The sequence below is a fragment of the Puntigrus tetrazona genome, chromosome 8 (assembly GCF_018831695.1).
Source record: "Puntigrus tetrazona isolate hp1 chromosome 8, ASM1883169v1, whole genome shotgun sequence".
NCBI classification, from domain to species: domain Eukaryota; kingdom Metazoa; phylum Chordata; class Actinopteri; order Cypriniformes; family Cyprinidae; genus Puntigrus; species Puntigrus tetrazona.
In genome coordinates, this window is record NC_056706.1 from 22,841,478 (window position 1) to 22,866,681 (window position 25,204).

At 38.1% G+C, this 25,204-nt stretch overlaps 1 protein-coding gene across 11 annotated transcripts in view; it reads right to left on the reverse strand.

The window, feature by feature from the left end:
• Positions 1 to 25,204, reverse strand: part of aak1a (AP2 associated kinase 1a) — a 37,790-nt gene that overhangs the window by 4,369 nt on the left and 8,217 nt on the right. The window contains exons 2-20 of one of the 11 annotated variants that reach the window (XM_043246252.1): positions 22,508 to 22,626; positions 20,592 to 20,700; positions 20,324 to 20,466; positions 19,354 to 19,475; positions 19,176 to 19,257; positions 18,905 to 19,037; positions 17,981 to 18,084; positions 16,722 to 16,801; positions 16,462 to 16,619; positions 15,386 to 15,540; positions 14,130 to 14,492; positions 12,750 to 12,943; positions 11,789 to 11,967; positions 11,608 to 11,694; positions 8,398 to 8,499; positions 7,938 to 8,006; positions 6,393 to 6,548; positions 5,920 to 6,036; positions 88 to 4,891 (exon numbers count right to left, since the gene is read on the reverse strand). In XM_043246252.1, coding sequence (XP_043102187.1) covers positions 4,797 to 4,891; positions 5,920 to 6,036; positions 6,393 to 6,548; positions 7,938 to 8,006; positions 8,398 to 8,499; positions 11,608 to 11,694; positions 11,789 to 11,967; positions 12,750 to 12,943; positions 14,130 to 14,492; positions 15,386 to 15,540; positions 16,462 to 16,619; positions 16,722 to 16,801; positions 17,981 to 18,084; positions 18,905 to 19,037; positions 19,176 to 19,257; positions 19,354 to 19,475; positions 20,324 to 20,466; positions 20,592 to 20,700; positions 22,508 to 22,626 — 2,567 coding nt within the window. In that variant the 3' untranslated portion in view covers positions 88 to 4,796. Of the gene's footprint in view, positions 1 to 87; positions 4,892 to 5,919; positions 6,037 to 6,392; positions 6,549 to 7,937; positions 8,007 to 8,397; positions 8,500 to 11,607; positions 11,695 to 11,788; positions 11,968 to 12,749; positions 12,944 to 14,129; positions 14,493 to 15,385; positions 15,541 to 16,461; positions 16,620 to 16,721; positions 16,802 to 17,980; positions 18,085 to 18,904; positions 19,038 to 19,175; positions 19,258 to 19,353; positions 19,476 to 20,323; positions 20,467 to 20,591; positions 20,701 to 22,507; positions 22,627 to 25,204 lie in introns of those variants that run through there. The other 10 variants (XM_043246244.1, XM_043246243.1, XM_043246253.1 and 7 more) reach the window with 10 other exon arrangements.

Below are 25,204 nucleotides of genomic sequence, written 5' to 3' on the forward strand. Positions count from 1 at the left end.
GCTGCAGTGTAATGGATGTTACGCAAAAATCTTCCGTAAAGTTGCTGCATTTGAACGTGGCACAAACAACACAGATTAGGACACAACTATCTTTTCCCATCTACACTTTTATTTAATATCCTTCTTTTCAGAATTTTCATTAAATCGCATAAGAACAGAAAGATTGCGGCTCTTGATAACATATGATAAAACCATGGCATTCCAGTATAGATACGATTTTTGCTGTTACTGTTGTCATTATTTTCTCCTGGCACGGGCTCTAATACACACTACAACACAAGACAGACATCAGACTAAGTAGAGTAACATGAGCACTACAGTCAGATTGCATAGGTCAGCCACATTAAAACAAGCGAAGGGAGGAAAAATGAAGGATTCGATAACAGAAAACTCGTGACAATTCATAACTATGAAATGCCAATTTGTAAAATTTCATTCGTACATTTTGGAACAGTTCGCACCTTGCATTTTTTTACGGCAGGTTGCAAACTCATACAGAATCGTTGAAATCAAAAAATCAGAAATTTTCTCTCGAGGTCGGGTAGTAACATTACGGTACAAAGTTCCACCGATGCAACATTAGCACAAGCTTCAAAGAAAACGATGACTCAAAATAAAACAGTTTTAGCATTTAACAAAAAAAGTATACTCTATAAGCCGTTACGTCGCAAAAGAAATGATCTTTTTTTATTCCAGATAAAACTAATTACGAAAACCCAAACGTCACACATATAGTACGGAAAGACATTTTCTTACATAGAGCTCTATATGGTTTTATATTTGATATGTGCTGATAAATGCAGCTTTAAGGTAGTGATAAGACTGGTATATTTCACCATTTTGAAATATTTAACTCTACCCACTCAGCCCATTAACAAAAAGGTAACTTGAAGTATAATAACCATTTCTGTTATCAGATTTTCATGTAAGTGCATACGGAGTAAAACAGGAGTTTAATTTCAATTTACAATGTTGTACGTTTAATTTTATCATTAGATTGTATTACAGGAATAAAGATGCATTCTAGAAATTTCATTTCGACAATGAATGTCTATACATTTTTTTCCATAAAACTAAATTTTAGTGCTCCAAAATAAAAGTTTGTTTACATTTGTATATGTACTGTGTTCATTTATTATGTATATGCAAATACACACACATACAGTATACGTTTAGAAAATACTTACACGTATATTATTATATTTTATTATCTAAATATATTTAGCATGTACACATAATACATTTTTTCTTATATACACAGTACACATTCATATGCACTCTTAAAAGTATAGGTCCTTCAAAAGGTTCTTCGCAGAGATGCCACGGAAGAACCATTTTTGGTTCCACAAAGAACCTTTTGTGAAACACCTTTTCAGGTTCTTTACGGAACCATTTAGACAACAAGTTTCTTCTATGGCATCGTGAAGCACTTTTATTTTTAAGAGAGTATTATTTAAACAAAAACGTTTATTTTGGATGCGATTAATCGTGATTAATTGTCTTACAGCACTACTAAAAATTTATTTGATTCGTTCAGGTGACAGCAGATGATCTTTAAGGGGTGCGTTTCCCACAAAACATCCGTTTTGCTGATTTATCACCGTTTACTACCATCTCCTGTTGGCGCCTCTGTCGTTCCAACCACGTTTGTTAATGACGTCACGCCCAGTAGTAACATCTACTAATTTAGTGATGTTTTATTACAGATCACTTACACAGCAGAAAGTCGTTCACTTTTAAATCGCATTTAAACTGCGGCAACTAGCTTTATTTCAATACGCGGCTATTCAGTTAGCAGTTCGCTCAACTTCGTAATTTTTCAGAAATGCCGCCATAACGTACGTGGCGCCTGAGGACTATTGACTAGTTTTAGTTTGCTTTGTTGATTGAACCCACATTCACACCAAAATGATAACTACAAAGATAACCACATTAGCGTCCACGCAGCTATTGCGGGATGGATTCTGATTGGCCGTCGATGTTCGTATCGTTCATCAGCTGGGAAAAATTGTTCTGAAAATGATACAGTTATCGTTACAGCTGTGGCGTGGACTCTGCTATCGTTTCATATTGAGAGTGGTTTTTAGTAGTTATCGTGCTTGGTGTGATCGGGGTTTTTGTCACGCTTCTAGCCACAGGTCAAGACTCAAGAGCAGTAGTAGGTGCAACTACAAAAATTTACAAAAAGCAAAGAGTATTCTTTGGAACGACAATATACGGTTTTAGGAAACTTAACTAGCAACCGTAGCTGGCCAACAATGCTTTTGGGAAACGCGCTCCAGTTGGGAACCAGTTCGAAACACTGATTCAATTGAACAAATCACTTACAAATCAGAACCAAGAGAAATATTACTCATTGCTGGAATGACTTTTCAAACCTTAACACTTTCCCAAAAATCTGCATTGCCTGTTGAACAACAGTTTTTCGACAGCTAGTTATTTTCCGGCAGTAACTCAAGAACGAATCATCGTTTTATTTGAATCTCTGGTGTCTGGTGAACGCCACGCAGTAGACGAGACCTCAGGAAGAGCAGTCCGTCATAGGCTCAGTCTTAACCAAGAAAACTTACAAACACGTATATCTGTTTTAAAGAGGTTAAGACTCAAAATAGAGGTTGGTGTTTGAGGAGGTAATGGCTAAAAATAAATAATGCCTTAAATGCCGCCTACAGGCGCAGCTCATGAGGTTTTTGGAACAGCTTATGTATCGTTTCAAGCTTGATGGATGAATGCTGGATCTTTTCACAACTGCAGAACTCTGATAGTCGCTATCCGTGTATTCAAGTTTATCCAAAACAGCCTCCAGAAACACGTGACGAGAACTTTGTGCTCTAACATACAGATAAATACTCTTATTACACGTGTCTTGAGAATAATACATTTATACAGATTCTCAGTTTGTACAAACATCCTGTACAAATCGCAGCCTGATTCACCCTCAATATGATTTAGGTTTTCTTTTCATCTACATAGTGCATTTACCCTTTACGTGTCTTTACATGATAAACATTGAATGTGTAGTATGGGGGCAGCACAGGGCACGGTAATCATAGCAAAAAGCTAAGGAAAAAGAAGCATGGGGTATAAAGAAGAAACGAATGAAGCAGAAGAGACGGAACGACTAATAAATAAACGATGGGATGAAAGCACATCACAGAGGAACAAAATGATGGCAGCTTTTCATTTACAGCACTTCATATATTTGACTGCTGATCATTTTAACTTTACAGCTTTCAAGGACCAACACATACGTGACCCTGGACCACAATCGCTGGTGTTATATTTGTAGAAACAGCCGAATATACATTGTGTGGGTAAACATTATCATTTCCATTTAACATCATTAAGATATTAAGATCACGTTCCACGAAGATATTTTGTACATTTCTTATCTTAAATATATTATAATTACAGTTTTGATTAGTATTATGCATTGCCAAGAACTTGACTTTAAAGGCCTCACGCTCCAGATCTTCAAATAGCTGTATCTCAGATGTTGTCCTGTCCTAACACACCACACATCAACGGAAAGCATTTATTCAGCTTTCAGATGATGTATAAATCTCAAATTCGTAAAACTGACACTAACGCTAGTTTTGTGGTCCAGGGTCACATATAAGCACACGCGAACACTCCGGTTCTGTTTTAATGGCACTGGCATTTTAAGGTAGCTATCAGCTTTTTGAGTGCTGCGGTTTGATACCAACAACACACCTGCAGTGTCAGACTCGTGTTGGGTAGTACCTGACAAAAACTTACAGTATCATCCAAAAGTTTGGGGTCAGAAAGATCGTTTTTCTTTTTTGAAAGTAATATTCAGCAAGGAAGCAATTAATTGATCATAAGCGAAAAAGAAATGCATGTAACAAAAACGTTTGGATTCGTCAAATAGTTATCCTAAACAAACTAAATTCTCACAAAAAAAAAAAAAATATATATATATTATATATATATATATTTTTAATTATTTATTTATTTTTTTAAATCACGCTGAGTATGCTGTAGTTTATATATAATTTGAAATTTTTTAATTTCTAAATTTCTTAAGTATCTTAAGTAAATGTGGTAACAACGCAGTAATGCGATGTTTTAAAAAATCTTTGCAAGTTCACATGTTGCAAAAATGCTAATTAATCAAATGCAATATAGGTTTATTTAATAGCTATTCAATTATAAATGATTTCTTGTGTTTTCGATACTGACAGCAATCGTTTTATTGCGCAAATCAGCGTGTTAAATAATTTGACCCTACAATCTGGAGAAATTCAGCTCATCCACAATAACATTTCACAATTTCGCAGTATTTACTTTATTATTTTAACCAAACGAATGCAGCCTTGGTGAACATCAGAGACTTCTTTTGAAAACACTCAAATCTTACCAACCTCAAACTTTTAAAATGAAGTGGATCGAATCAGATCCCTTCCTGCATTCCTTCTCGTTCAATCGTCAGTTTTATTTTGAAACGCCACACGATTTAAGACAAAGAATTACGTGTCTGTGGCTTTCGGCTTGCCGTCCCGCGTATTTCCAAAGTTGACATAAATAATCACCGGCTGCCATGTTTTGACATCCTGAAGCATAAATCGATGATAGAGTTGATGAGAATGTTTATGGTTCAGCAGAAGAGAGACATACGGCAAATGTGAAAAGAATGTCAAAGGGAAATGTGTGCGAGGGTGGACAGGGTTTATGGGACTGCTTCAGATTGAGGTTTTAAAGCTCTCGCTGTAAATGTAAGAATTGCACGCTGCCCTCTCCCTGTCTCTCTATTCATCTGCCTCTCTCTGTATCCTCTACAAGTCGATGAGTTGGTCCACCAGCAGAAGGGAGCGTGCCAGCGAGGGCAGACTGGTCTCAGAACTGCCACTGTTGCTGCGCGAGTGACCACCTAGAACATGCCGGAAAGAGGAAAAGAGAAAGAGTGAGGGGAGAGAGAGAGAGGAAGGAAAGGTGGCGTGAAACGAGAAGTGGGAGAAAGAATGAGGATGAAAAGAAGATGTTGACGGGGGCGAGTGAGGGATGAGAAAAGAAAAGGAGGAAAGAGGGAAAAAAAGCAAAAACCAGATGAACAGCAGGAAAGAGAAAGCATAAAACGCTAAAAGATAACAGAGCAGCACCAAAGTAAGGATTATGTGTGGGGAGTAGCGGAATAGTTTAAAGAGCATGGCAAGAATGAAAAAGAAAAACCCCAAAGTCTTAAGGGTAAATTATTTGCGCAATTATGTTCACTGTAATGCTACTTTAAGGTCAAAGTTCACATTTTAATTTGATAAATTATTAAATCGCTTACTTGAATATTGTAAAGGTAAAAAGCCAAGTCATATTTCAACCCAAAATCAAAAATCTATATATAAGCTATTTTGCATTAAAAAAAAAAAAAAATTCAAGCCAATTTTTAATAGTTTTTTTTTTTCACCCTCAAACTCATTTCACTACTGTCAAACGTTTGGGGACAGTAAGACTTAATGTGTTTTTTTTTTGAGGAATAGAAAGCTAAACAGAACACCATTAATCAACCACCAATTTGAAGTTAAAATCATCCGTAATATTTTAGATTTAATTATTGATAAAACTCCTATTGCCCCAAACTGTATATGCACAATGTATTATATTTTAAAATGAAAATATATCAATTGATTTTAAAAAAAAAAAAAGCACTGAGCATTTGCCAAAATAAACGTCACAACGCAAAATATAATTTCCTTTTGATTTTAGGGCAAAATATAACAGTGAAGTCAAAAAAAAAAGTGTTTCTTATTGCGTTTTAGAACTCCAATCCAGGTTTACCGTCAAAGAAGCAAGGTCTAAATAACTTTCGCTGTTTGATAGGTTTGCGACCATACTTCTACACTTCAGGATGAATTAAATGCATGCGCTCTCTTCCAGAAACTTATGCTGTTATCTGAACTCCCTTACCTTGGCTGGAGCCTTTGGAGATAAGCACTGGAATTGGGTCAAACTGGTTATCGGAGCTTTGGTCCCCAGTCTCAGAGGACTGGAAGCCTGAGAGAGCCTGGAGAGCTGGATCAGTGGCTGCGGGAAGAGGTTAGTGCCACAGCAGACCGGCAGAGAGAAAATAAAACAGAAAGTTTGAGAGAGGGGAAAAGAGAGTGACGAGTACAGATGAGCAAGAGCAGGTGAGTAATGCAAGCAATGGCCGTCAAGAGACCTGGGAGTGCTTCATTTGTCAAAGCGCGGAGCCATCTTCACCATTTGCCTGAATTTCATTTATTTGCTCAAAATCGAAAACCTTTTATTGATTGAAACAAGTGTTGAAAAAAGAACGATTGCACAACCAACGCTTAGGCGGTGATAAGTATCCAAATGACCTTTGAACAGAAGAAGAAGAAGGAAGTATTCACTATGGTGAATGCGCTTCTGTTTCTTACCCTGGTGGAACTGTCCGCTACTCAAAGCAGAAGAGGTAAAGTGGTCCGTAGATGGTGTGGGGAGAGACGAGGGGGAAGAGGCCAGTATCAGACCCCCAGTGGAGGGGTGGGAGAGGAGAGGCCCGTCCAAGAGAGAATCCCGTCCAACCAAAGATTCTGGAGGACACAGGGCAAGCGTGAAGAATCGAGAACGACAGAGAACAGAAAGACGAGTTACAAGAGAAATAGAATATTGAGAATAGAGTTCAACTACAACATAAAAGTTCAGATGCGACAGAAAGGGCAGTGCAAAGAAAACACGAAGAGTGAAAAGATGAGGAGAAAGCGGCATTGAGAACTAAGAGAGAGTGAAAAAGGCCCACAATACTCTGATTGTACATGATGTATTATTTACCCCCTAGAAATTCTGTTATCTGTTGTATTTTTCTGGATCTTTCTGGTTTAACACTATCGATTAAATTTAAACATTTATATTTATTTTTATAACACAATGTGCTGCACATGAATGTGTGTAGCAGATAAATCAGTGCCACTCATTCACTTCATTTCTGAATAAATAGCAGTCATTGTGTGGTTTCATCTTCACAGACACAAATTCCTCATTATTCAGTGAAAACAATATGCAAGACCACTGTACATGCCAGTCAAATATAATGGATACTAAATAAATGTTACCAAATCCTTTTGGTGGGCCACGATGATATCAGTGAAAATATCTAATTATACATGCAAATGAAAATATTACTAAGTACAGCCAACTGGTCCACAAAACTCAAAATAACCAATGAAGTTATGTAATACACATGGGATGCAGTTAGATGGTTGGTCACCAGGTGGCTCTACTGACAATATAAACAGACAAAATAACAGTCCAACTTGGATGTGCATCAATTTCAGGAACGGTAACGGAGTACTTTGTGGCTTTTAAAGAAATATTCATTGGTTCCAAAAGACTAGGTTGATCAACAATGTGCCACTGGGTTAATCTTTTTGCTGCAATCATAATTAAGTGCACATCATTCAACCAGACCCCTCCACATGTTTTCATCACCAAGCGACGTCAAGTTATATCACTGTTAGGTGAAGTCATGTGGTTATTGCTTGTTTTTATCAGCGAACAGGCTTACAGTTGTTACCGACTCTCTTTTTTAAGAACACTTTGGGGAATAAAGTATTGTATTTCCTGGCGCATAGAAAATGCATTTTTAATATCTTATAATAGAGCAAGTGCCAAAGCAATATCCTACGCCTTTTTCACTGATCACAAACCTGTGATCTATCAAGCACCATGTGACAATGCATTCCGTTTAGCTAGAGCAATACTTAGAGCAAAGGGTTTGTTTAAAACCAGAACCATCTACAGTAAACTTGTTTCATTCTAACAGCCATGATGCCTTCTTATTGTGCTGCTATGGAAGTTCACAACTGGTAGTAATTATGTCATTCAGAACACCTTGCAGATTTTCCCAGCCTAATGTCAGCAGATTCAGTGCTTCAGTGAGCCGCTGTATGAAAGAATAGAATCACATTTACAGAACTGCTGACCTGGTAGTGCAGCTGACCCAGGATCAGTCTGTAGAGGATCCAGACCAGGGATTAGAGAATCCATCCCAGCTGCGGAAATATAAAGAGAAAATGGGCAAATATGATGCTTTGTGTCGCAAAGGTACAGGTGAGAAAGAAGACCACGGTTACATCAACACACCATGCATTAAGCAGCACTCTCTAAACCGGATAATTTAAATATATACAGCTGAAGACAAAGTATACAACAACTATACAGGTGGAGAGATGAGACCGCTGTGAGGTTGTAAGTACAGGACAGACAAGAAGGAGTGGTCAATAAAAGGGACGACTAGGGACGTCCAGGAGTTCCAGGTGTTACCCTGAGCTGAACTGAGGAAACAGTCAACATTAAAAGACCAACAGAGAGCGATGAAGGCCAATAATGCTATGTATCGGTTGTGGTGTTATAGACAATAAAAAAAGACAAGCTGCTGGTTACCATGACTACAGTCTGCAGGGCTGAAGGGGTCATTCAAGGGAAGGTCAGGGAGAATCAGGGAGGAAGAGGGCTCTGGAGACTTCAAACCCTCGATCAACTTCTCTACTCCGTGAGAAAAGAGAAGACAATGAGGAGAAGGAAAAAGGCAAGAAGGAGTGAGGAAAAAAGAAATAGAGGAGTCAGTAAGGTGAGAGGAGAGGAGAGGTGGAGAGGAGGAAACGGTAAGGAAGGATAAAGCAGAGGAGAGGAGAGGATGTGGAGAGGAGGAGAAGAACAGGTGGAGAGGAGGCGACAAGATGAAGTGGGGAGGATGAAGGAAGGAGGAGAAGAGAGGAATAAAGAAGAGGAGGAGGAAAGAGAAAAGGAGGAGAAGGCGAAAAGGTGGAGACAAGGCGAGATGGAGTGAGGAGAGAGTGGAGAGGAGTAAAGAGGAGTAGGAGGAAACTGTAAGGAATGATAAGGCAGAGGAAAGGATGTGGAGAGGAGAGGAGTAAAGAGGAGGAGGAGGAGAAGAGAGGAAAGGAGGAAAAGAGGAGGTGGAAAGGAGAGGAGAGGGGAGACCAGATGAGACTACACTAGATGAGGAGAGAAGAGGAGAGGAGGAAACCGTAAGAAATGATAAGGCAGAGGAGCGGAAGCCAGTAATGGAAGGAGAAGAGATACAGTAAGGACAAAAGAAGGATACAGGGAAAAGCAGAGGATAGTGATTGAGAAAAGAGGGGTTAAGTGAAGCACTGATATTTGTTAAGAGAGTTAGTAGAAGTATTAACCATTCTGAATCCTGCAGGAATATAATTGCACAAACTTCTGTAACTAAAACAACCCAAAATAAAATGAATCAATAAATAATAAAGAAAGAAAGAAATTCTTTAAAACAAACATGTCCGAGGGATAAAATACATAAGGAAAGTTTCAGACATTTTGTATGTCTGGAATTGCCAAATGACTGACCACATTTGCTAGAGCATGCAGTAACAACAGAACACTTGCACTCGAATTCTGAGGACCACAGGTGTAGCACACTACAGTTTGAAACAAACCTATTATTTGTGTTAGACAGCCAATCTTTATTTCACAGGCTAAGGGTTATAACTTGAGCTGAGGGAAGAGAAAGTACTCGACTACCAGACAGGCTATTAGTTAAGCCTCCCAAACGGTCAGAATGATGCAACCGTCATGGTTTCATTAAATCAGATGCATGCGGATCAGTTGAGAATCAGACTTGTTACGGTGCTGGAGTTTTACTCACAGTCTTTGTGACAGAAAGGAGGGCTTTGGGACGAGGGTATGGGGAGAGGAGGGGGTACTCAGGTCACAGAACAGCAGAACGCTCGCTTTCCCCCTTTCACTAGGGCAGAGAACGAACCATCAACCTTTAAACATGAGCGAAGTCAAGAAAGATCTTCTAGATCTTCTTAAAGTTCAACCGCTTCTGAATAAACAGACGGAACTAAAGTATTATCAAAGGTTGCCAGGGCGTAGCTACGCACTTTTTTATAATCATACTGTTATGCAGTTTTCAGGGTGCCCCGGATCGCTTACTGGTCCCATTCGGTCCCAGAATATAGCTACCAATCATGTCAGGAAAGGTGTGCGTTTCACAGATCAGAGTACACATGCGTCCCGCGGCTCTCAAAAGGTTTACCTGTGCCTTAAATTTACCCAGCATGATCTAGTGTGTCATCAGATTCAGAGAGGATTACCAGACTGTGCTTATGTAAGACCTCCAAAAGCTAATCCACTCTCTGCTTTCGGCTGAGAATCATCATGCATGCACCTCTTTTAAGCCAGGCGCACACTGAATCCGGACTCTCTGAATCTCTGAGCTTCAGCTTCGTCGTGTGTGCTTTGATATGTAGTGTGAGGGAATCAGTGGCATGTCAGAAATTGATCGCCCCTCACTAAGTGGAGCTACAAACCGACTGCCCTAACTTTAGTGTTCCCCTTAATGCCCATGCATGAAAACATCAAAACCATGGTGAAATTGAGGCTACGCAGTTCGAAGGGTCCTCGTGTTAATTTTGCCCGTTTAGTGCGAGTAGTCGAGAAGCAGCTCGACGATCGGACTGCATAGCACAAGAACCAATCCTACATTTTTGAATATTTGAATTCTTTTAAGATTTTAGTTGACTAAATCAACAGTAAATTTCAAATAAATTTCAAATTGGTTAAAATCCAATGGGTTTAGTGTATTTGATGCATTTCACTAAAATTGCCAGACACATAATAAAAGGTTTGATATTAAAGTTTTATCATAATAGACACCGATTTGACATTTGTGTTTAAATGAAATAAAACAACTTCTAATAAACACTTTCTAACCGTTAAAGGTTAAGTAAAGACATAATCGATTATGCTTATGTGAATACTCAAAGCTGCGATTTGACATCATTTTGTGCACAATTTTCCATTCATGCGACACGAAAGGTCACTCGCGCGCTGTGCGAGATGCGCTTCCTGTGTCTGCGCTCAGAAAACCAGACTTTAGTTTTATGAGACATGTAGCAAGCGCACGTTAGCTTATGTAACGCCGGTTCATATGTACGCAACTACGCATCTAACCACTGTAATTACTGTGAAGAGAAACTACACCTAAAAAGGTCGCAATCACACAATAACAAAGTTGACCCTTTAACTGCATCTGATTACTGACACCAGTGTTTATCCACAATGTTTCCAAGAAGGCAGGTGGAAGTAGAGTGCCCTATCTGTCGTTATCTCTATAAATAGGGAGAGGAAAGGCTTATAGCAAGGCTGCCAGCAGGTGAGATGCACAAGTTACTTTATTTCTGGAAGGCTCGGGGAGGTCAAGTACATTAACTGCTTTTTAAAGTCACTGAAAAAGCCAGAGTGTTTGAAAGTCACAAATTAACATCCACAACCCACTTTACTTCTGGTATGTTTCTGGGTGAAACAGGATATTCAAGATAAAAATGCAGGGTGGGACAAGATCCTTTGGGAATTGTATGGATTGTGGAAAAACTGGCATTCCGTTCCAGAGTTTGCAGTAACATTTGAAGGACTATCCCCCTTTCTGAAAATCCACCAGCCCCCATTGGTTGAAACTGTTCCAGGTTCAGTACAAGTTTATAAAATTCATTACAATTTTGCATTGCGGTTGTGTCTTAAGTGTTACCAGACACCCAGCAAGCACTGGGAGAGACATAAAAAAAAATAAAAGAGACAGATATAGAGCTAAATAGTCTGTACCTCCTCCCTGGAGAAAGCCTTTATTTGAAGACGTGGACTGCAACCCAGAAATCAGATTTTCAGGGCAGGATCTCTCGGCTGTGTTAGCTGCAAAGATACATACACATACACAGTATATCTGTAGTCTCTACGTAGAGGGAGCTAAAAAGTAACTTGATTTCACATATAACATTGGTTTTACCATCCAGTTTGGCAAAGTCCTTGTTGAGTAGCTCTTCCGCTGTGAGTTTAGAGAAATTGTCATCGCCGAAGGGGTTCCAGGATGCAGGGGCTCCAACCGAGGGTCCCGAAGCATCCCCTGACTGATAAACACTCTGCTGTGATGAACATGGGGAACCAGAAGGAGTGGTGCTAGCTGACCTGAAGCAGGGAGAAGAAAATAGAAGTCCTTCAAAAAGTCCCATTACAGTGTTCTCACACGACCTCAGCATGTTATCACCTTTGAAATATAAACCATTTACACTTCCAATGCGATTTTTGCATAAAACTCCAAGACTGTGACACACTAAGCTGACAGCTGGCCAAAGTCGGGCCATTTTTGAGTGTCTTTCAAACCCGTTTTCGAGTTGGCGCTAGTTAGACCATGATAGGGGGCTTTTTGGCCGATTGAGCTTGTTGAACGGACAGTAAGAGATCACTCTGGCTGTTCAGCTTACTGAATCATTGCATAAGAAAAAAAAATGAAATGATGGAACCAAACAAACACTAAGTTACAGTGCAAACATAGAATGTTCTTCTAATTTTACACCTCCTTATAAACTCCTTATATTTTAGACACAGGTGACAACACAGCTGTTTTTTTCCAACATTTTGGCATGCCAGTTGGAACACCTGAGATCTATTTAGCATAGAAGATCCAGATGTTAAAAACCGTGGCTTGAATTACTTCCAGCTGATTTGTCATACTGGAAATGAAGGTTTAAATCGAGCACACTGAATTTATCAGAATGTTCACATATAACAAGACCAAGTCCACGGCAAACAATGTTTTTGTGCATGATGTGACATGCAATAATGTTGCAACTTGGCTACTCAGTTAGGTAGCTGTAGTACCAATACGATCTTCGTTTTCATCTTTACTCAGTGCTGGACAATGGATCAAACCACTGAACTACAAATGATAATGTATTTTCTTGATTTACTTGGACTTGTTGAGGTTGGCCTCTGCAGCAGCAGCTTGAAGCAGTTGAGTGGACTTGCTCACAGGAACTCCAAATATGGTGCTGTGTGTGACATCACTCAGAATTCGTCTGTGGCCTCCTTTTGGGGCGGTCTTGGGAGAAGAGGGTGGAGTCAAGGAGCCGACTTTATGCACTCCACGACTTCCGCCAACAGACTTTTACAGAAAGAAACGTATAGAGGCAATATTAAAGACCATGAAATCTGAAGGATATTTATTAAAGAATTCAAATATACCAAAACAAACATTCTGTAGAAAAGAGGGTGGTCTTTGAAAGGTGAAGAAAGAGAGCTTCAAATGTATAAAAGGCAAATCTGATTGACTTGCTTAAAAGAGCTGATCTGTGAGATAAGGACATATCTACAAGGTTTGAAAGGAGAAATGTCTGACTATATATAATAACTTTCATTTATTCCCTCTCATGGCACCCCAAATCCATAAAACAGTGTTTTTCACATTTTCCATCACAATGGAAGTGATTATAGACCTCCTTGCTGAGCTACAAAGATGACAAAACCACCACGAAACCATTGGATTTCGGGGAAGAACAGACTGAAATGCAAGCCATTATTCACTTAAAATCACATGCTCTGTCATTGCCCTCAAATCCACTTTGTACTGGCGCATAGCCAAACTTTGCGCATTGGAACAAACAGCATTGTGCTGAAAGGATGTCAAGCACCATACACTAATGCCATAAATTTAAATACTTGGGCATAAAATTAAACTTTGGCAGAGAAAGTCATTTTTAAAATTTGTGTGTTTATCACAGAAAGCTATCATATGATGTCTGAAATCGAAATATACTTTATTGGCTGTGTGAACATTCAGGTCAACTTTTGTATTTTACGGAGGAACAACACAGATGATATGGCTTTGGAACAACATGAGGTTGTTAAAGTTGTGTCATGACCATGATAGCGGCATATATCATTTTTGACATGAATGAAAATGTGGAATGAATGCTGTTCAATACATGCCAATGCCAAAACTTTCAGTAGACAAAACCTCTGTTAAAACGTATTCAAGTTGTGCATCAAGTCTGATCCTTTAATGTCTATATATTCAAAGCTTAATTTTCATCCATGTAAAACTCCATATGGCTATTAGATAGAGCACCTCCGCTGGTGTTGTACATGACACCTTGCCATGAAGGCTATCAACACCTACTGATTTCACAACAATGTTAATTCTTAGAAATGAAATGGAAAGGAATTCATTTTCATTTGAGAGTAAACTACTCCCTTTAACATGCAAGACGAGTCACCAAAGGGAGGAAGGAGGCTTTAGGAAGCAAGGAAAATCACTCTAACAGAGCAGACACAGATGTTGGGAGGGTTACCCTCTGCTCTGGGTCCACTTCAGAGTCAGCGGATGGTGCTGAGGTGGTTTTAGGTGGAGGGAGGGTGGAGGCGTGTGATGTGGGGGGTGGAGGTGCCATAGCTTTGGTTTTAGGTTGGGCAGACAAGGTCGCAGTGATATCGCCATCTATACTGTTACTACGTGAGCACTCTGTAGGCGGGACCGGGGCCGTTGCTTTGGTTTTTGTCTGTGGGGCTGATGATAATGCGAGACGGTTGGTTTGAGGGTGGTGTATGGGCGGAGGGGGTGCCCTGTTCTTAGGCTTAGACTGTGTAGAAACAGGGGTGGAGGATGATGCAACCGTTTGAGCAGGTAAGACAGAGGTCTGCGTTGAGTGCTGCTGCTAAAATAGGAGGTGCAACAATTAGGGCTGGACAATAATTCAGTATCAATATGCATCGCAGTAGTTATTTTCAATAACGGTGATATGATTTTTAAAACACATTTTTCTGATATCTGGGTTTATATGAATGCATCTCTAAAGGGAATCAAGTGGCTTTAGAAGTTTCGTAGACATTTTCATTTGTATCTGATAAAGTAGCATTCATTAAAGGAGAAACCGCCAGTTTTGAATGATAACGTCTCCAGTAACATTTTCCAGATTATTTTCTAAAGCACATTTGTTTCAATCTATTGTTTTGAACAGTAAGATTATTTTCTTCTGCTCACCAAGGAAGCATTTATTTGATCCGAAGTGCAGCAAAAGCTATTTAAATTTTCTTTCTATTTGAATAGATTTTAAACTTTCTTTATTTTTGTGATCACAGCTGAATTGGGAGATTTAACACTTCTCTCTTGCTTATTTAGCAAGGATGCTTACAATTTATCAAAAGTAATAATGAACGCATTTATAATGTTAAAAAACATTTCTATTTCAGATAGTGTTCATATTGATATTGATATTATATTATATGAACCAAAATTAATCTAATCAGAGTTATAATAAAAATTGTCCAAGCCTTTGAATGGGTTTAAATGGGTGATAGTCGTTACACTTCAAAAGACGTGAAATATCATGCACATATTCATAATACTCATTTAAAGGCTTAGAGGGGTTTTAGAACTCCAATAGGATTTGTCTGAAAGAAGAAAGTCACATACACATAGGATTCCTCATTTTTAGGTGAACTATCCCTTTAAGAAAGCAAATAAGGTTAAATCTTATTTCATGATGACTCTGATTTCGATTTTTATTGTTTTTAAAACTATTTCTAGAATGGTTCGTGTAGCAGTTACCTGTTGAGCAGTAAAGAAGGCTGTGTTTTGCTGCTGCACAAAAAGTTGTGCATGTTGGGGTGTGGTCTGGGGTGGAGAGGGAGTGGCCTGCATTGGAGTGGGCGTGGCTTGATGCTGAGCGACAGGAACCTGTGATTGGGAAGCCATGTTAACACCTGTGAACCAATAGAAAAACATAATAAAAACAACATTAAAAAAGGTCGCTCAAATGAACAAGGAAAGTAGTTTGAATAATCACGACCACAATTAAAAATTTGTTCAATTTATTAATTTGTAATCTATTCCCTTGCTTTAAGTTTCACGATTTAACCTGAATGAGGGATGTAATTAACAATGGATGTCATATGCAGAGCTCCATAAATCTTATTAACGTGATGGCAAATGTTTTCCTATTAAAAACATTTCTTATTATCAATGTTGAAAACTGTTGTGCTGCTTAATATTTTTTTAAAATATTTTTTTCAGGTTCTGTTGTACAGAAAAAGATCAGTATTTGTTTTTCTAGCGTTATACATTTCTTAAAATGCAATTTGTGATAAATAACAGTCAGAATCTCTTTTTAAAACAACAGCAATAGTAATTACTAACCCTTAACCTTTCATTTAATTCATAACCATGCTGGAAAGCCACGCCCACAAAAATCAGACTGGTCCAAAATCCAGCTTCACATTGCCATATATTAAAAATTACAGTACAATTTCAGTGGTTAATTACTGAAACGTTTTCATTTCGTCATTTAGCAGATGCTTTTATCCAGAAGATAACAATACACAGGGATATTTATTATGAATGAGACATGTAGTGCTTTAATTAGCATTGACTTCAGAAATAGGAAGGATTGAGCTTGTCAGGGGCTCGATAGCTCAGGCTCATTAGTGAGGTTTTAAAAGCTCTCTGTAATGACACACTGATTGAACCAGTGGGAATACTAGAGCCGTGCGTGTCAGCCAAAGACACGCGTCGCTCAATGCAACGTGTGAAGGGTCGTCAGGGGAAGAGAGTAAAAGTGAGCGTCAAAGACTGAAGCCACACATACTGTGTTTGATTTTGGATGAAGGTGAATAACGAACACTCACCGATTGGCTGGCCGTGTCCTGCAGGTGCGTTGGCTTTTTTACGAGGAGTGAGGGCTGGCTGGATGGGCAGGATGCCTGCGATGGGTTGAGCTTGGCCAGCCTTGGGCCGCTGCCGTGGTGCTATGGACGTCTCGGTTGTAGGGATTGGATCAGTGAGCCTGAACGACAGGAAAGTTCAATCAAAACGACACAAAACACCGCATGCATCCTAAATCTAAAGAAAACTGAAAGCGGCTTCAAACGTTAAGCGACAGTCTCACCGGGCTTTGTTTTGACTCTTCTTGGCCACGGCTTCACTCGCTCTGATTGGCTCCGGGAGTTTTGTTGGAATTATTGAATTCTGACGGAATAAGCAGGATATTATTTAACGATTTACTGTTATACTTTTGTCCTTTCATTTTTAATTTTGCATTTGATCGACTTGTCGAAACATCTGCAACTCATTCCAGTGAAACAGAGAATTCAACACCATTTAGTTTGGTTTTTTTATGTTTTTTGAATTACGGAGACATTGGCAGTGTCCTCATAAACCACCTTCAAATCACACACAATACTGAATATAAAAATTATAAATATATTAAATATTATATTAAATAAACACAAATTACAAATATTATCCTTGCAACTAAAATAAAATGTTTAAAATGTCAGTGAACAAAAAAAAAAAAATAACTGTAAATAAATAAAATGAACTAAAAATAAAAGGTTTAAAATGACTCGAATTACAAATGAAGTAAAAAGACAAGTACCTAAAAAAACGAAAACAGAAAATGTAAAAATGAAAATGAATCCATAACATTAATAAACACTGCAACAGTATATAAATACTATTAAAGTATTAGAGATGGTTTCATAACGCATTTTTGCTAATGTCACATCCTATGAAATTGTTCTTAAAGGAACAGCTCACCCCAAAATAAAAAAAACGTATTTCTTTGTTCTGCCGAAAACAAAAGGAAGAAAAAAAAATTGATTTAATTTCCATGGATGTGTAAAAATAAGAGAACACGACATCATCGACATAAAAAAGATAAGCATTTTATTGGCACAAACGCAAATGTGTAATGAAAGCACGTGATTAGCTTGGCTATTCATTTCTCAAACATCTCAGTCAGGAAAAACAAGGACAGTTTTTACAGAGGGCTTTCCTGTATTGAACTCTAAACGTCATTTGCGGGTGTCAATGTTAATATGTCTTTGATCGCGACTCAATGCTTCCATTATGCTATCAATAATGCTCAGAGTGGGAGGGGCTACTGGATGCGTGCCAGCTGGCAGCCATGAGCCACATTCCACTTCCTGTGCCGTTACGTGCAAGCACTTACGATATCTACTGAAAGGGATAGGCATGAATTAAACATCGATTGAGAAGTATGTGCTGGAATACAGAACAAAAACCCTGCAGAGCGCGACAGGAAAACAGGAGAGCAGATCAGGGCAAACGCACGTGGAAGCTTGTGTAGTTATAGCACAGGAAATAGCAGGAGAGATCTAGAAAGCGTGAATGAGCAGGTCTTACGTGGATATTCTGTACTGGGCACTCTTTCCGCGCCAGTTTAAAGGCCAAGTATGACACCTGGTAGATATCTGGTCTCATGTCAGGGTCTGGCTCCAGCATATAACCTGAGATTGGAAAAATGAAACAAATCAAAACATTAAATTGAATTGTTAGCAGTCATTAAACAAGTCTTCAATGTCACATGATCCTTCACGAAACATTTTACTATGCTGATTTTGTGCATTATTTTTTTTTAATCATATTCAAGTTACATTGTTATTACTAGATACATTTTTATTTTTGTGGAAACTGCAGCAATTTTTAACTGAAATAGAATTTTCATTTCTATCATAGATGATCCATGATACACGTGATTCACGGATTAACATTATAAATGTCTTTACTGTCACTTTTAATTAATTTAATGCTTTAGCCTTAAACCTTTAGAAGCAAAAAAAAAAAAAAAAAAAAAAAAAAATAATATATATATATATATATATATATATATATATATATATATATATATATATATAGTTATTATTATTATTAGCTAAATCTAATAATGTTATTTAGCTAAATATTTATTAATTATTAATCAGGGTTTAGTCACATTTACTGTAATTATTTTGTAACACACACACATAAAATGTATAGAAATACTTTTTTTAAAAATGAAGACTGTTTTAGTTGTTCCACCAACAGTTTTGTCCCTAACATTGCTTTTATTAAAACACATGTGAACAAAATATCTTTTGGAAAATATTTACTGTATGCACCGTATTTTTCAAAATACAGTAACACTCTATTAACTGTTATTATATAATTAGTGCTTTTTTTATACAATTAAGTATTAACACTACTAACCATCGGTTTATTAGCATGCATATTACTATGCTACTGTTTATTCGCACTTGTGCGAATGCCTTCTGCCTCGTCTGAACTTACGGATGAGACAGTGCATGTCGTGTGAGTAGCGGGAGTTGTCTGGGATGGTAAAGCTGCCGTCACAGATGGCCACCTGACTCTCTCCAAACGGCAATGTGAAATAACACAACTTGTACAACAAGCAGCCCAGAGCCTGAGGACACAGATGAGCAGAAGTCATCAAACCTCCTTTGTGATGTTTGAAAACGACATGCATATTCACGATCGGCTACAGAGACAAAGGCTTTGGCTTCTACTGAAATGCACTGGTATCGCGTCGAACTGAACTCACCCATATATCTGCTTTACTAGTGATAACTTTGCCTCCATATAGATTGACCATTTCTGGGGCCCGGTATGAAAGAGTAGTGTACCTTAAAACAACAGGTACTGTATTAGATTCAATTGATGTGAAAACATAACACTGTGGGGTATAAAAAAACAAAACAAAAAAAAAAAAACAAGCTTACTTCTTGATTTCTTCTTCTACAGCCGCCACACCTTCTGTTTGTGGATTCTGGGAGCGGTTGATAGCGCTGCCAAAATCACATAAGACATAATGTCCTCTGTCATGCAGCAAGATGTTCTCCACCTAAAACAAACACAAAGGGAACACATTTGTAACGCAATAGGTTATGCCCTAGTTTTTCTAAAGATGAACTGAAACAGTTAAGTTAATAAAAGAACTTTTTTTTTTTTTTAAAGGAACCGTTCAGTCAAATATGTAAAAAGGTAAAGGTAATTTTTATGCTCACAATTTTGACTTTTTTTTCTGTAACTGCAAGCTTATTTCTTACAAATTCTATTTTTATTTCTCTAACATACGTAATATAAAGATGCAGTTGCAAGTTATAAAAAGAAAAATCGCAAGTTGGTTTAAATCTCGCAACTTCTATGCATTTGCAAATTTATACCTTACACTTTTTACTTTTACTCAGAATTTAAGTCATGGTTCAATTCAGAATAAAGGAGACTTTTTCTTACAGTTACGAATTTACCTCCCACGATCGTGGGAGTTTCTGACTGTTTTCTCTTTATAGTCGATATCTGGCAGTTATGACTATTTCTCAGAACTGCACATTCATATCACATAATTTACAATTGCAACGTAAATGTATTTCTAAGAAAAAAGTCAGAATTGTGAGTTTTTTTTCTTTTTTATTTTCTATTCAGTGGCAAAAAGTTTAGAATTTTTCTGCTAAAAAATAAATACGACCTCACGTTGTGTCAGTCACATTTACACGCTGCCTACAAAATTTTAAATCAGGTTCAATTTATTGCTTTTTAGCATCCATAAGCATTTGGACTGGAAGGGATGGCAAAAATAACAAAAAAAAAAAACGCATGTGAAAATTTCTCAATGTGCAAGGAAGGAACTTTTTTTTTTTTTTTTTCGGGCTAACTATTTCTTAAAATAATACAGTTGTGCAGAGTTCATACTTTAAGGTCCCGGTGGATGATGGGAGTTTTGCACTGATGTAGCCGAGCGACGGCTTCACACGTGTCACAGAAGATCTGCAGCACCTCCGGCTCTCTGAATCCAGTCTGCAGGTGCTGGTTCATCAGGTTCACAACCTGCCCACCTGGGTTATTACACGCAAACACGGCATAAAAACACTGCAGAGCAGGTCAACACCACCAAAACCGGCAGAGAAAAAAAATGCTATTAAAATGGCATAGCGTCTTGAAAGAGGAAAAACATACGGACCTCGACAGAAGTCCATCAATATGAGAACTTCCCAAACGTCTCCTGAACCTACTGCCGTGATGCTGGAGTCCATAAACCCAACGATGTTTTTGTTACCCACGAGGTCCCTCTGTTTAAGAAAACCAACACATTTAGATACAATGCAAACAGTGCAACATTTCAACAACAAAAAAAAAAAAAGTTATTCGAGCATTGATTTCTAAAAGATCGTGTGACACTGAAGACCATAGCAAAGATTAAAAAAATATCATTTTAATATATATAAACGGTTATTTGAAATTAAGCGACTGTCTGGAATGGTTAATACCAAGTAGTTATTGCATTCTCACTCAATGTTTGTTTTAATGTCGAATCTATTTTTGGTACATCATCTTTCTGTAGTGTATAAACAAGTGCTTTGTATTTACTTTCAATGCCTCAAATGTGAAATCCCGCTTAGTTTTCTGACCGTTCGGCTGACAACGGGTCTTTGAGTCGACTAAGTCGATTCTAGTTTTAGCTTAGCTGTTCAACGTCCTTTCAAATTGACTCATTCATTCACAAATTTGAAATGCCCCCCCTTCGGCCGTCTATTTAGAAGTGCACTGTGAGCAGCTGCTCGTTCTGAAACAGCGAGACACTTTGTGATGCTGAAACAGCGCTGACATTTTCCTCTTGTCTATTTAGTAGGGCTCACAGCAAGGTACGCCGGATTTCCATCCTGAAATCGGTCCCAGAGCACAAGAGTGACCTTTAACGGCACTGTATTTACAGCAACCGAGGACTTGCATTAAATAAAATGACAAAAGAATACAGACAATATCCATTTGGAATAGTAATATATATATATATATATATATATATATATATATATATATATATATATATATATATATATATATATAGATATATATATATATCCATCTGAAGCCATGCGATATCTATACGTGTCGGCAACATACTGAACTTTATACACGATCACGCAAAACGGCTTGAGTTATAAAGAAATCTTCCACTTTCAATACGATCGATAACAGAGATCTTCCTTATTATTGCTCAGAAATCAAACATCTTGGACATTAATGACAGCAAACTCGTGCATTTTATCACCAAGTCGTTGCCCTTTGAACTGGAAGATTGAAAATTTGCGAACGTAGCGAATGACCATAACCCAAAATCTTGATCGAAACGAGATTGACGAGACAAAAGCGACAGTGTTTTGGTATTTATAATAAGTAAATGTTAAAAACAAATTACAAAACTCTAAAAAAAAAAGACTTTTGTATGTACTGTAAATGTATATACCTGTATAAAGAACAGAAAATAGAAATATAGAATAGAAATTTTAACAATATACACAGTCAAATGTTTGAGGGTCAGTGTAGTTATTTATTAAAAAAAAAATATTTTTGTATTTGTGTTAAATTGCTAAAAAGTGGTATTAAAAGATAAGTTATAAAACATATTTTTAAACATTTTAATAATCAAAGATCAGTTAAAAAAATACCACAGGTTCCAAAAAATGAAAATAAATAAAAATTAAGCAGGACAACCGTTAATATTAATAAAAAATCAGCATTTTACAGTGATCTCTGAAGGATTATGTGACGCTGAAGACTGGAGTAGCTTTGATCACAGAAATAGTATAAAGTGTATTAAAAATATATATATTTAAAATTGTTAATATATTAACAGCTTTACTGTTTTTGATCAAAAATAAACCAAAGCTAGTTTGTCAATTGAATTTTTTCTTTCACGAACAATTTTTCTTGAACTGAAAGTCGTGCCTGCATGAAATTTGGCAGATATAATAATTAATAGGTCACAACTTTATTGCATCAGTACGTTTATTCCCTGTATATCTAAAACACCATTTTTTTTAGTGTCGCGCTTTGCCAGTTGGCGCAAAAATAAATAAACGGACAGCTTCGTCTCACCATAATCTGAATTTCCCTCTTGCATACTTGAAGGTCATGTTCATTGTTGACATACATTCTCTTGAGCGCGCAACGGACGCCCTGATGGGTCCTCACCAGAAACACGATAGCGAAACCACCTGCGGACAGAAAACCAACAGCCTGAAAACTCTTCAAACGCGGGACAGCAGAGCTACTGAGAGCGCACATGCAGAGAAAGGCCAATCGATCTCATTTGCGATTCAACAAATGTAACACAGTATCGCAAGGAACACAGACAACCTTTGTCCGGGGGAAACAAGGAGGTATTGGACACTGCTTCCCCTGTGCTATCAGGACACGCGCTATATAATCACATTATTGACAGACCTAGCGATATTAAAATGAGGTTAACCGAACGGTAAGGGTGAGCAAAAAACCCTTTGACCCTTTATAATATACACACACGCACACATACATGTATATAATACACACACACACACACACATGTATATAATACACACACACACACACACACACACACACACACACACACACACACACACACATATAATATACACACACACACACACACACACAGCGGGACAATTTTTCTATAAGTATTATATATTTTTTATCATATATAAAGTTAGCTGCTATATGATGAATGTATCCTCTCCATAAGCCCCATACAATTAGCTTTTTTGCATTCATGCATGCTTTGTTTCAGCTACCATAAGAACTAGGATTTCCTAACATGTAGAAATGCGATGAATAAAACAAACTGCTACTAGAACCTGAGATCTTGCTTTGACTCACGGCTAGACGTCTCCCCAAATACATTTTGCATGTATTTTCAGCTGTGCGTGAACTCGTGCAGGCACTGAATTTGAACATTATGAATATTTTAGAAACAGTGACCGACCCTGTGAGGTTTCTTATATTAAAAAACCCCCAGCACCCAGATCAGATAAACGCTGCCGCGAAGGCCAAGAGTTTCACCTGAACTGTAAACTAAGGTTGAACTGGTTTGTCTGCCGCTTGTCTGCCCACAGGCTAATCAGTCGTGTAAAATTAAACCCAGATGAGCAAAACGACAACAGAACATGACATCGCCACAACAACACTTTTAACATCGGACACCAAAGTTACACTGCGGCAGCAATTCCAGGAATCTTTCCAGACCGTCACGACGTGAAGGTACGCTGACGCAGCAAATCTTTGGTCATCGGATAACGCCGCGGTTAGATGGGACCTAACGTTGAGGTTAAACAAAAAGTGTCTTAACTCCGACATCAGGCCTTCAGACCCAACTGAGCAAAGGGACGAGGGACATCTTCACGGACTTTGGCCTCTTTGGGAAATTTGCTAGAAGCCTAGAAACCTGAAACTGTCGAACGCCTAGTGAGACTAACAATGAACGTTATTGTCTGAAAATAAAATAAGTTTTGGCACAAACCACATAAAAGTCTGTATCCAGACTTTTGAGATAGATAGATCTCTCTCTCTCTCTCTCTCTCTCTCTCTCTCTCTCTCTCTCTCTCTCTCTCTCTCTCTCTCTCTCTCTCTCTCTCTCTCTCTCTCTCTCTCTCTCTCTCTCTCTCTCTCTCTCTCTCTCTCTCTCTCTCTCTCTCTCTCTCTCTCTCTCTCTCTCTCTCTCTCTCTCTCTCTCTCTCTCTCTCTCTCTCTCTCTCTCTCTCTCTCTCTCTCTCTCTCTCTCTCAGCTTCACATAAACTGATTGCAAAAGCTGATTACATCAAAAGCTACATGAAATAGTTCTCACACAGACAGACAGACAGACAGACAGACAGACAGACAGACAGACAGACAGACACCGTGAATCAGATCCAGCCCGTGTTCAGATAAACACGCATGCAAACACACGGAAGATGGTAATTACTTCAAAAACAACAAACCACGCCTGTGCCCTTGCAGCACAACACACACACACACACACACACACACACACACACACACACACACACACACACACACACACACACACACACACACACACACACACAGTGCCCTCGGATGAGGTGTGGTGTAGCTGTAAGTAAACGGAGAATGTGATTATGCAAGGGGCTAAAAATATCACCCCACTATCTTGTTTACAATGCTGCTTACGAAGGCAGCACTGAGAAGCTTACTGTACTCAAAACTACAGCACCTTAAAGGAATACTTCACATTAGATGCTTAAGCATGAGACGGCAAATGAAAATCAAGTCTTTCAACTTTTGCAATGCCGAGCTAAAACAGTAAATCAAATTTTATTCGTGGTATCCATACGAGAACAAAAAGTAATCGGCATCCTCCGGTATTTAAGACGCCAAGCTACCATTTGTAGCCTAACATACTCGTTTTTATCCACTTACATGAAGTCAGTTGCTTTTATAAATATATGCAAAACACACAAGTTATTAAGGACAGTACTAAATAAGAAATAACAAGATAATTTAAATTGCTATGCAAGGGTTATGTAAACTTATGAGCAGAACTATACGTGATTAATACAAGAAAATAATTACAAAAAAATATCTGTAATTTATTTCTTTGTTACTTAGCCCTACTCTGAAAAGCAATGTTTATTTAATTGAGAAACACTTGAATGCAATAGATAGAGGCCGTCAAAATGTGGAGAAAGCAGCCCCTTGCTTTGGCCACACATTGAGGTTTCTGTGCCACCTCTATTGTGATGTGAACCCTGTGTCCCAGCATGCACTACTCGGGTTTCTTC